This window comes from Cibotium barometz, chromosome 16 (assembly GCF_041138505.1).
Source record: "Cibotium barometz isolate CiBa-2024 chromosome 16, ASM4113850v1, whole genome shotgun sequence".
In the NCBI taxonomy this organism is placed as follows: Eukaryota; Viridiplantae; Streptophyta; class Polypodiopsida; order Cyatheales; family Cibotiaceae; genus Cibotium; species Cibotium barometz.
In genome coordinates, this window is record NC_141061.1 from 5,040,700 (window position 1) to 5,053,761 (window position 13,062).

Here is a 13,062-nt window from a genome sequence, read left to right on the forward strand (position 1 = left end):
TTTGTATAGGAGGTTATATGTGTTCCAGACTTGGGCTTCCATGTTCTCTTGTCCACACCCTCTGTGTGGCATGACATGGTATGCCATCATGTCTTGTCATCGGCACCACTTCAACCCCTCCCCATGATGCAATGTGATGCTCCTCTTGGTGTGATCCACATTGCATTGAGTTGTCTCCCTCTTGATCTCGCCATTAGTCGATGACACGGCACTCCCCCACCATGGTACCCCTCCCTTTACACCATGGCACAAGATCCCCAAATCATGGTATGTTATCCCATCTTGTAGTCAAGCCTTCAAGTACTTGACTTTGCAACTACTTGTTGTCACGCTGCAAGTGCAAGTGAACAACCCCATAAGTCCTTGGAGTCACAACCCTTCAAGTACTTTTTTTTTTGTAACTACATGTTGTCACGTTGCAAGTGCAAGTGAACAACCGCACCAGTCCCTAGAGTCACAACCCTTCAAGTGCATCATGGCACGAGATATCCAAATCATGCTGTGTTATCCCATCCTATAGTCAAGCCTTCAAGTAATTGTGGTCAACTTTGCAACTACGTGCGTGAACAACCCCACAAGTCCGTGGCGTCACAACCTCTCGACGAGTGAACAACCCCACAAGTCCTTGGAGTCACAATCCTTTAAGTACTTGTGATCAATTGTTTTTTTTAAAGCCTTAATCCGTATGGGGGGTCCTGGTACCTTAAGAAAATTACTTGTGGTCAACTTTTCTTGTCAAAACAAGCCCGCCAAGTTCCTATAGTCAAAATAATGGCCTCTCTCTCCATCAAATCAATCTAAGATGCCTGCTTTGAGTTTGCCCTGCCGCTCGATGATCAGTCTTGAATCTAGGCTGCCTTCCATCCCTCATTCTTAGGCTCCCTTCATGTTTGTAATGTCTCCTCTTGGAACTCACAAATTACAGGATATGCCCAACATTGCTGTCTGAAAAAGTTGTGGGGTGTTTTTAGAAGTGAAGGCCTTTCTTGTGACACAATCACCTATGCATGCTCCATGAAGGTCTGGGACAAGGTTATCAAGGAAACTTTGACTTGTTTTTAGCAATTGCAAAGTGAGACCTTTCTCCAAAGTCAATCAGCTATGTGTGCTCCTTGAAGGCCTAAGGTTTGCTATGCCCAACATGGCTGTGACGACAAGGACACTCAGCAAATCCGAAGTGAAGGCCATTCTCTTGACTGCACTCATCTATGTGTGCTCTGTGAAGGCGTGAGGCATGCAAAACATGGTTGTGGCAAGGAAACCCTCGGCTTTTATCAATAGTTTTTGCAAAGTGAGACCTTTTTTTGGATGCAAGTAAGATACGCCCAACATGGCTTTGGCAAGGAAGCTGTAGTTTGTTTTCAATAGATGCTTTGATCGACAAGTATGCCAATTGCGGTGTCCTCATCAAAGAACAAGAAGTTCTTGATGAGCTTCATGTTCAAAATGTTGTCTTTTGGAATGCACTAATTGGTTGGCTTGCCAAGAAAGCGCGTAAAGTCATAGTCAAAGAAGTCCCATCACCGAACGGATGTCAAAATTGGTCAGCCCCCAAGGGATTGATGCAAAAGGAGAGGCTTGCACCACAAGTGGCATTCTCAAGAAGGGCTGTCCCTCTTGCGCCAGTCACCTTGTTGCAAAGGTACTGCTGCCTAGAGATCTTTGAGCCAGTGAGGAGTGTCATGTCCCCTAAGCCAATGGTGGGGTATGCGACGGCCCACGGGACGAGGCTCTGAGGGGCTAGTGGGGGAGGTTGAGGGGGTAGTGGGGGAGGTGGGGGGGGGAGGGTGAGAGGTGGAGCAGTGGGGTTGGCAAGTGGGGGGACGAAGGGTGAGAGGTGGAGCGGTGGGGTTGGCAAGTGGGGGGACGGAGGGGGAGCTGACGGCAACAAGGCTCAGGTGGAAGGAGACTCCTCAAGCACATGCTACTGGAGAGTCAAAATGGTTCCTTATAGGGACCCAATGCTACTAGTTTGCTGGGGTAGGTCTGGGGGATCTATATGGCAAGCTTGTCCCTCACAGTGTTGGACACATACCTGTTGTGCCAGCCATCACTGACCACCCCCAGCTCTAAAGAAGTGTCGACCTGTGTACCCTAGGTCTCTCGCTGATGTGTTTGACAAGCATTGGGAGGCTGAGTCTGTGTCACAGGTCGGGTTAGGCCTTTGAAAGGTGGCCCATTTGTGTGCATATGAAGCACTGGTTTGGGAGTCTCGAGTACTCCACACTCTAGCGGATCCATTCACCACTCACTCTAGGTAGAAGAACTACCTTCAAGAGCATGTGGGTGTCTCAAACCAACACCCGTGTTGTAGCTATACCTGCTACCTTGCCAGCGACTAAAGCTACTGTGCGAGGGTCTCCAATATAGTCCCAATCTCGGAGCTTATTGTAGATAGCAGTCGGAGAGGTACTCTCTCCTTAGACCACAGAAGCAAACGAAAATGGGTAAATCTCTCCTTAGGCTAGGGAAGCAGACCAAAATGGGTAAATTTGCTTCCTCAACAAGAACATTTGAAGCTTGGTTGTAACTATGGCACCATGTTGAAAATGAGCCCTAGCTGCTCAGATGGCCAGCGGGCTCATCAAAATGATCTTATAAGCTATCTCAGGAGTCTCAAACTTGATCTGGTAGTAGCCATGCCCGAGGAGTTGAACATCAATGATCCTTCCCACCTCTGTGAAAAGACGGGCCTGAAGGAGATCACGCACCTTGTCTTACCAGGGGTGTGAAGATCATTCCCTCTACAAATGATCTCATCAAAATTTTTGATCATCTCCTTGTACAAGTTTCTCTTTGACTTCTGTAGGAACTCTAAAATTGTGCGTGTGTGTGTGTGTGTGTGTGTGTGTGTGTGTGTGAGAGAGAGAGAGAGAGAGAGAGAGAGAGAGAGAGAGAGAGAGAAAGAAAGATATATTAACGTCTACAAGAGGCCAAAGTCAGCCTATGAGATAAAAAATATTATAACTATGTTCTTCCGGTCATCGGAAGAAAAGAAAGAAAAGAAAAAGTGTGTATGTGTCTGGATACAATTGTGAATCATCATGGATTGGTGGAGCCCATATACAAACAATATAAGGGGGGGTACCTACTAGTTGCCTGTATTGGGAGCAAAGAGGTCTACGCTCTGAGACACCCCCCACAGCTTGCATTGAAGTTTTGACATCCTCACTAGTTGACTCTTCCTTCAAGCTAGTACTGGGGGTAAGGCCACATATGCCAAATGCCACGTCCTCGTGAAAAGCACAAAAGGTTTTTATGAGCTTCCTATCTAGAATATCGTCTCTTGGAGTGCATTGATTGGAAGATCTCGATGTAATTACCAATTTGTGCTCCTTGGACGCCTATAACATTGCCCAAGACATTCACATGGGTGAGAGAAGGTGAAAAGAAGCTTTATGTTGTTTTCAACAATAGAAACAAAGTGAAAGCCTTTCTTCCTTAAGCAATCACTTATGCGTGCTCTAAAGTTATGCGTGCTCTAAAGTTATGTGGCTACATTGCACAAGATGCTTTGAGTCACATGGGTGATAAAATTAACAATGAGATTGATGAAACGCTGTTATAGAACTATGTCTTGCTTGGTTGCTGGCGTGGAAGGAACACACACACACACACACAGCTTTTATTTTAGTGCTTGATGACTATAAAGCAGCTGCTGCAAACTTTTTATTTGTGTCCACAAAGGAGTTGGAAAGTATTTGAACAAACACCCGTCAATGATGGGCTAGGCCACTCATAAGCACTAAAAATAGGAGAGCTTCAGAACTCGCCATCGGCCATGTCAGGGGTGTTGAATGTGTGACGGACATACAAGAACAAGGAGGACCTCTGCAAACAAGGTGACCCCTTTGCTACCTTGTCAAGCTCAATACTGTCTACAAAAGGAACAAAGTGCATCCCACCATAGCTGATGTGTGCCATCTACTAGTTGTTGCCAGTATTTGCACTCCACCGCCTAGCCACAATAACCATGGTGCCTTGCTTATTGGCTATCCCTCCAGTATCACCCCATACGTTTGATTGGCCAAAGCATGACTATTCATGAAAGTCCTGTAATTGCTGGGAGATCCACCAGCTTTGTGGATCGGTACAATATTGTGCATCGTCATTTGGTTGCCAACTCCTCACAAACCGGTTTGGTTGCCAACTCCTCACAAATCGATTCTCAGATGCCAGAGGACAACTCACAAATTGATCAGCAGTAGAATAGCTGGCAATTTTTGTCGCTAACACAAATGACACTCTGGGTGCTCAAAAGCAAGATGACTCCTAGCGGCATGTTCTGATTGAACAAGATGGAAAAGAGTTGATGAATTTGAAAGAAACAAGTGTGCCTAAGGAGCTGAAGAACAAGGGTGCCTGTAGGCTGAGCCATCGTAAAGGTCATTGAAGTCGAGGCGAGGATGAACCAAATGTGAAGCCAGAGAGAGAGAGAGAGAGAGAGAGAGAGAGAGAGAGAGAGAGAGAGAGAGAGAGAGAGAGAGAGAGAGAGAGACAGATTATAAATATATCCATGCCTTGCATGAGTGCATGATGAGCAGGTTGCTGTTGTTTTGCCACCACTCCCTCATTCACCACCGCATGAAGAGGTGGATGAGCAGCTATATGGAGGCTGTAAGTGTGTGTATGCATGTGAGTTGCATTGAGAGCACTCATAAAAGTGATTTGGGAGGTGCCCTCCTATTGCATCCATTAAAAATGGGCCTACTGGCTAGACTAATAGTGTCAACATGAGTCAGTTTTGACCTTAAGTGCACTTCAAGAGACTATGCTCGCAGAGAAACCCTCGCTTCGCATTTCCTAAAAACATCCCAAGAGCTTCTAGTCTTGCCCCTGTTTGGCATATCATCCATTCTATTTAGTACAAGTGACCACATTCTAGTCACAAGGCTCATCCCTTAGTTGTTGGGCATATCCTGAATATTAGTGCACTCGAAGAGACTATCCCTTGGTTGCTAGGCTTATCCCCATATTAGTCCACTCAAAGAGCCTACTTCTAGAGAGTAATAATTGCTTTGCATCTACTGAAAACAACCCTAGAGATTCTCAGCCTTTCCCCCCCTTTGGGCATGTGCTGCAATCAATGCACTCCAGGAGGCTACTTGAAAGGAGTGATGCACTCCAAGAGGCCACTTGAAAGCACCCTAGAGGCCACCACATCTTGGACAAGAATCTCTTTTTATAACTACTAATATAGTGCTCAACAATGCTCCGGGGGAACATGTAACGCTAGCAAGGCCCATATACATGATTAGAGCTATTGACAAGGGGAACAAATTCATGACAAGATTGCGAGGGGAAGCAAGGGTTGTTGCAATAAGTGAATATAACCACACTTGGATCTCCATTACCAAGTACTAGGTACCTATAGTCACACATAATTCTATACGTGCGTCTCCATCCCACAAATCGATCTCTAATGCCATAAATGGGATATATTTGGGTATATGAGACCCACGTGTGGGTAGTGGAGACACGTGTGAGATTAGTGAAGATATATGTGTATCAATTGTGGACACACATAGCTATCTATTATCTACTAGTACTAGGCCACTGATAAAACGGGTGTAACATTGGATGTAAGCAGGTAAGAGGTCCTGGTCCTTTATTTCATGGGAGCAGATATGCTCTCCTAGGGAGGAAGGTGGCTGGGGGATCCCTGATATCATAGCTAAGGCTCAAGGCCTGCTTAACAAATGGATTCCCAAACTGGACAGCCCACAACCTTGGGCACAGATTATTAAGTGGAGAATTGAGAAGGCCTCACTTAAAGGCTCCCAATGGCTCAATACAAGCTGGATTGATAAGCTAATGCACCCTGACAAGCTAAAGGGCTGGAACTCCTCCCTTACCATGAAGCTAGTAAACAGCTGGAAAGCAATAACTAAGGAGGCAGTATGGATGGGTTCCCGGTTTGACTCATCCCTTGAGCAGAGCATATGGCTTTGCAAAGATGCAATGCAAAATGGTGTCCCAGCAGTGGAAGCTAACCCCAGAGTAGCAAAAAGGCTGGAAGCAAAGGGTTTGGCAACATTTGGTGCTCTACTACTAAACAATGGCTGATCCCTGCTGGTAGATGGAATGCACTTAACAATGAAGAGCAAAGACTGATGCTTCATGTACTGAGCAATATCAGGAGGGAATGGCCCACCTCCCCAATGGTGACCACAAGGGTTAGCATCAAGTATTGGTCCCTCCCAAGCATAAGACCCAAGGTGTCTAGACAGAAATGGGCTATGAGAATAGCTGTTGCCTGGAAGAAGGAAAACTGCACTCTAACAGTGGATTATTGCAGGCAGAGAGCCAGGCAAACATGGGGCTCTACAGGCTCAGGCAGATTGGACCTACCCCTGTGGAGAATACTGAATAGGAAACTACCAGTTAGGGGCATAACCAGCAAGTGGAGCCAGGGGAACCCTTACTGTCCCAGGTGCAAAACCCATAAGGAATCTATGAGGCATGCTTTTTGGGAGTGCAAGGAGGTGTACCCTGTGTGGGCAGCAGTCAGCAGAATCCTTAGTGACTGTGGAGTGCTTGACAAGATCAACTGGAAGCAAGCAGTCATTGGATGCAAGGGCAGGATGAACCCTGCCATATATCAAGTGTGGCAAACACTGAGAGGCTTGATACTAAGCAGGATATGGGAATCTAGGAATGCTATACTACACAGGGGATCCAGCTGTGACTATAGCTCCATAGGGAGAGTAAGGAATCTAGTGGTAGAAGGTCTTGTACTAGCAAGGACTAGGGAGAGAGGGAAGATTAAAGCTACTGTGGATCTACTGCTTAGGAAAGTCCATAAGCTCCAGTGTTCACCTTAGGGTGCTGTATCTTTTTTGATACTTAATATAAATTTCTTTGCATTAAAAAAAAAAAGTAGACAAATAGAAGAATATTGGTTGCTCCTGAAATGGAGAAGAGGCGGGGGTAGAAAGAGAGGCTTTGTAACTCACGCCTCTTTTGACAAAATTTGCTCACGGTCTGCCCACCCTCAACCTGGCCTTGCGTGGAAAATAGCCCCTATTAATAAAATGATAGCTCCACTTAGCGTACACTAAATTATAGGCTCTGCGTCCAGTTAGCGTACACTAAGGCCTTATTCACACTATAGGCGGTAGCCAACTCATGCTTTTCCTCCTAATGTCTAGAGCATTGAAGTTGGCTGCAGGGGATTCAATTCACACTACTAGGAGTCAAAGCATTCTATTGGATGAGAACACAAAGGCGGCCAAGAGATGGGCGACCTAAAAGCTTTTTGCTTAAAAGCTGGCCGTGACTCAGCATGCCAACTAAGCATGGCTTCCACCTAGTGTGAATAGAGGTTTTGGAGGCGGGGAAAATAATTGGGCCAACTCACCCATTTCCATGTGCTGGCTGCCAAGTGTGAATAGGTCCTAAATTAGGGTAGCAGGACGATTTTATGAAAGACGATTTTTTATATCGTCCCTTTCAATCGACGGGACACCCGTCAAATTTAGGCCCTGGCTCTCTCGACTTGTCTGAAGAGCACATCGAACGGAGCAATGAGCATTAACTCCATTAACGCCAGCTCAAGCTCATGATGGTACCTGCACAGTCGCTGAGAGATATGGCACTCGGAAGAGTATTTCAAGAGAGAGAGAAGGCCCTCGGAAGAGTGGTATTTCAAGAAACGACGAGGGAGAACACGCCTCCACTGCCAGGACAAGGAAAAATGTCGCGGGAGAAGAACATTGCAGGTCCTTCTCACAGTCTTCTTGCTCACGTCCTTCTCACAGCGTTCTTTCACTGATGTCACTTTATCTGTGGTTTTCCAGTTATCGACATGGAAGAGGTCGCTGATCTTTTTCAACAAATGAAGATTGAGCTCGCTCAACAAGGCAGTCAGCTCTATAGTCAGCTCGCTCAACAAATGAAGATTGAGCTCGCTCAACAAGGCAGTCAGCTCAATAGTCAGCTCACCAATAAGATTTCAGGTTTGAAAGAAGATCTGCTCAGTGATTTACTGAAGCTTCGGGCAACAACAAAGTACACACAAAAACCCACGGAGCTTGGAGGGTATGTTAAAGAGGAGGCAATACTAAGTAGTCATTTGGTTCCAGACGTTGTTTCTGAGGCTTTGGCTGATGATGTATGGCCACCCGACATGTGGGAGACTTTGGTGCATTCAAAAGCTAGAACCCTAGAAAAGGACTTTTTAGCCATGATTAAGGAAGTTAAGGATGACAAGTGCGAGAATGTTATAACTTTTACAGGTAATGCCGTGGAAGATGGTCATCCCCTCGAAAGATTAGTGGATTTCACTGTCCACATCAAGGGAAAACCTCCTCTCCCTTGCTACACTGCAGCCCTTATAAGTCTGCATTCTTTGAGTGAACCTGTCAAGCAGGATAAACGTAAGAGAAAATATAATGCCAAGCCCCATATTGGGCATGCTGTCAGCAGGGCCATTACAGTCTTGCAGGATTCCGGGCCATTGAGGAAAAGAATAGTAGTTGCAGTGACAAATCTGCGACTGATACAGTGGTTTGCTGTTGAGAGGGCATCAGAAGTGGAATTCAATTACAAACTTTTCAGTTATTTTAAAAGCTTTGAACTAGATAAAGTTAAACAGTCTCTAGTTGCTATTTTGATGGCCAACCCATGTTCACTCTATCTTCCTAAAGATTGCTCGTTGACTCTTGATTCTCAAAATGTGGTGATTACCACCTTCTTGGGTTCGGGTCTAACAAGCAACGTGTACAGGTGTGATGATTTTCTTGGCAGACCTGTAGCTATCAAAATCTACAGAAATAGAGACACTTTGCCCAAAGCAATCAGTGGTTTGGCTCAGAAAGAGAAATCCTTCTTGGATTTGCTAAAGGGCGTGCCAGGTGTTCCATCTTGTGTTGGAATGGCAAGTGATAAAAGCTTTTTGTTGTTGTTTCCAGTTGGGAAAAAGGTACGGACAGGAGGGCTGAGCCAAATCAAGAGGCATTGGCCTGATATTGTTGGTACATTGCAAGGGGCACACTCTAAGAAGGTTGTTCACAGGGATGTAAAGATGGGAAATATAGTGTCTATTGAGGATGGCTCTCTTTTCCTAATTGATTGGGCTTTTGCTTGTGACATTGGATGTTCAATTCCTTTCTATGGCAGTTTGCTTACAGCTTCAAAGAGTATATTACAGCAGTACATTAAAGATAGCTCACGAGTTTCCTTTGCACCTGAGGATGATCTTGTATCATTAGTGAAAGCACTTTATCTTTTGGCTCGCCCCTTGTTTGAGCGGAAATTGAGGGCTATCAAACTTGGTATTGTCCGAAAAGTGGCTGAACCCAGCACTTCAAAATTACCTTCAGAAGCATCACAGATATTGGATCTGTGGGAAAAGGAATTGGAGGAGGCTGATGCTTGGTGTGAAGCTATTGAGCTGGCAGAAAATCTGGATTATGATGGCTTGAAACAATGGATACTGAAGTGGGCATTGAACCATTGCCCTTATTGATGTATGGTGTGAAGAGGAGAGGGGTTTATGGTCTGAAGAGTAGAGGGGTTGAAACGCTGGATACTGCAGTGGGCATTGAACTATTGCCCTTAATGATGTATGGTGTGTAGAGTAGAGGAGAAATGTCACTCTTCTGAACTTGATTCTCTTGCTAGCAAGCGTCCTGCTGAACCAGCTTGTCTTCAGATGCCTTTTTTATCAGTATTTGTGTGTTGAATGTTTCAGGTAAGTATTTGTGAGTTGAACGTTTCAAGTAAGTATGGCAACATTGAACTGAAGAATTGCAGTATTTGTGAGTGGAGAGTTTTGGGTAAGGATGGAAATATTGAAATGAAACTTTTTTAAATCTTCTCTCTGACTTTTAGGGTTTACTTGGTTTCATTCCTTTTTTTCGTCTTCCTCTTTGTGATCCCCATTGTCTGGTATCTGTAGCACATTGGTAGAAACATATGTCAAATGTTGCTTCCTTTGTTAAATGTTACTTCCCTCATAATGGAGATGCAATGTTTAGCATGATCAAGTTGCAAGATGCATCTGTGTTGTGGAATACTTAATGGTCATGTGGGTTAGATGCATATGGGCCACTTGGAAAACAAAACCGCTCTCCAAGTGGCCGTTATGTGTTTGGTTTGCGGGATAAGGGCAAGATGGCAAGTCTAAAAGCTTACCCATATGTGCTAATGGACTTATGATAAGCTTTTTGGCTTGCTATGTAGCCCTTAAGTGCAAACCATACACATATGTTCCACTTGGAGAGAAAAAATGCTCTCCAAGTGGCCATGTTTGTAGTTTTCGCATAAGGGCCACGTAGCAAGCCCAAAAGCTTTCAATAGGCACTAACTAGCCTAAACAGGTTTTCTAGAAATGTAGTGGAATAGAAATGAGATCATTTGCAGAGGGAATGATCTTCACACCCCTGTTAAGACAAGGTGCGTGATCTCCTTCAGGCCCGTCTTCTCACGGAGGTGGGAAAGATCATTGATGTTCAACTCCTCGGGCATGGCTACTACCGGATCAAGTTTAAGACTCCCAAGATAGCTTACAAGATCATTTTGATGAGCCCGCTGGCCATTTGAGCAGCCAGGGCTCATTCTCAACATGGTGCCATGGTTACAACCAAGCTTCAAATGTTCTTGTTAAGGAAGCAAATTTACCCATTTTGGTCTACTTCCCTGGCCTAAGGAGAGATTTACCCATTTTCGTTTGCTTCTATGGTCTAAGGAGAGAGTACCTCCGACTACTATCCACAATAAGCTCCGAGATTGGGACTATATTGGAGACCCTCGCACGGTAGCTTTAGTCGCTGGCAAGGTAGCAGGTATAGCTACAGCACGCGTGTTGGTTTGAGACACCCACATGCTCTTGAAGGTAGTTCTTCTACCTAGAGTGAGTGGTGAATGGATCTGCTAGAGTGTGGAGTACTCGAGACTCCCAAACCAGTGCTTCATATGCACGCAAATGGGCCACCTTGCAAAGGCCCATCCTCGCAGGAGAACCCGACCTGTGACACAGACTCAGCCTCCCAAGGCTTGTCAAACACATCAGCGAGAGACCTAGGGTACACAGGTCGACACTTCTTTAGAGCTGGGTGGTCAGTGATGGCTGGCAGCAGGTATGTGTCCAACATTGTGAGGGACAAGCTTGCCGTATAGATCCCCCAGACCTACCCCAGCAAACTAGTAGCATTGGGTCCCTATAAGGAACCATTTTGACTCTCTCCAGTAGAATGTGCTTGAGGAGTCTCCTTCCACATGAGCCCCTCAGCCTCGTCCCGTGCCCCGTCGCATACCCCACCATTGGCTTAGGGGACATGACACTCCTCAGTGGCTCAAAGATCTCTAGGCAGTACCTTTGCAACAAGGTGACTAGCGCAAGAGGAACAGCCCTTCTTGAGAATGCCACATGTGGTGCAAGCCTCTCCTTTTGCATCAATCCCTTGGGGGCTGACCAATTTTGACATCCGTCGGTGATGGGACTTCTTTGACTATGACTTTACGCGCTTTCTTGGGGCAAGCCAACCAATTAGTGCATTCCAAAAGACAACATTTCGAACATGAAGCTCATCAAGAACTTCTTGTTCTTTGATGAGGACACCACAATTGGCATACTTGTCGACCAAAGCATCTATTGAAAACAAACTACAGCTTCCTTGCCAAAGCCACGTTGGGCATATCTTACTTCATGCCACAGAAAACATCCTAGCAATTTTTTGCCACAGCCATGTTGGTCATAGCTAGCCTCAGGCCTTTAAGGAGCACGCCTTGCATCCAAAAAAAGGTCACTTTGCAAAAACTATTGATAAAAGCCGAGGGTTTCCTTGCCACAACCATGTTTTGCATGCCTCACGGCTTCACAGAGCACACATAGATGAGTGCAATCAAGAGAAAGGCCTTCACTTCGGATTTGCTGAGTGTCCTTGTCACAGCCATGTTGGGCATAGCAAACCTCAGGCCTTCAAGGAGCACACATAGCTGATTGCCTTTGGAGAAACCGAGCTTGGACAGAGACGGCGTTCTCGGAGTATGCCCCATAACAGCTGGTATGATGAGGAGTGCAGAGAGATGAGAGCTCGACTACAGCGGGAGGTTTCTTTGGGAGTTACTGCTCACCAACAGTCACGTATTGCCTTCCGACGCCTTGTGCGATGGAAGAAGCGGGCCTTCCTTGCTCACCTAGAGCAGGAATTATACAAACTTTTCTTGAGCCAGGACTCGGGTGAGGCATGGCGTTTGTTCCATGAGTCCTCCCCTGCTTTAGCTATTACTTCTACAGAGGTTTGGGGCAGTTATGCAGCATCTCTCTATACAGTTCCTAGGCAACCACCTTTTCTTGACTCACCTGAGCCATGCCCATATACATGTACCTTCTTTACCGCAGAGATGGATGAGGACTGGGAGAGCATACGATCATGATGGATTAGTAGCTGAGCACTTTATTCATGCTGTTTGCACAAAATCTGCTATGGAAGATCTTCAAATTCAGTTGAAGGACTGCGTCAGCTTCATTTGTGCGGTTCATTTGAACGTAGCTCAGAATCTATGGTTAAGCAGATACACACAACCTTGATGTGAATGGATAAACATCAGAGAGGAGAGAATGAGAGATAGAGACGACACCAGATGGGGTCCCAAACCCTCTTAGGGCCCCCCACTCCGTTACCGGAATGGTATTTGCTTTATGGACTGCACAAATGAATGTACAACTGTGGGAGATGACTCCAAATGCGATGGTAGATGGTCTGGGCTGACAATGGATTGTGTACTGGCGGGACAGCAAACAGTCAATGTGGACAGCAATGGACAGCAATCTGAACGGATTCTTCACGATGGAAACGTCCTCCAATGGGCTGGCTGCAATGGCTGTAATCAGACGGCTTCCGGGAAGGCTGAGGATGGCCGATCGCAATGGGAGCAATGGTAGAAACCAACTGATTGGACAGGGCAGCAATGGGAGAACTCCAATGGCTGGGAACCGGAAAGAAAAGCTGAAAACGCTGAGGCTCAAGCTGAGGAAAAACGCTGGCAGCTGCTGATGGCAAAAATGCAGGAGCAGCTGGCTGAAATCGCAAATGCTAACGCAAACGCAAATGCAAA

The 13,062-nt window shown here is 45.8% G+C and overlaps 1 protein-coding gene across 1 annotated transcript; it reads left to right on the plus strand.

Moving 5' to 3' along the window:
- Positions 1-7,447: 7,447 nt before the first annotated feature.
- LOC147630290 (uncharacterized) lies at positions 7,448-9,818 on the plus strand. Its single transcript, XM_086810134.1, has 2 exons — positions 7,448-7,721; positions 7,800-9,818. Exons 1-2 carry the CDS (start codon positions 7,562-7,564, stop codon positions 9,467-9,469), a joined length of 1,830 nt encoding a protein of 609 aa, XP_086666260.1. The 5' UTR covers positions 7,448-7,561; the 3' UTR covers positions 9,470-9,818.
- Positions 9,819-13,062: the final 3,244 nt, after the last annotated feature.

Bases quoted from the DNA above. Each gene is read 5' to 3' on its own strand.
- LOC147630290 (XM_086810134.1), top strand. From the start codon at position 7,562: ATGATGGTACCTGCACAGTCGCTGAGAGATATGGCACTCGGAAGAGTA. The intron at 7,722-7,799 runs GTCCTTCTCACA...GTGGTTTTCCAG, and splicing joins GCGGGAGAAGAACATTGCAG to TTATCGACATGGAAGAGGTC.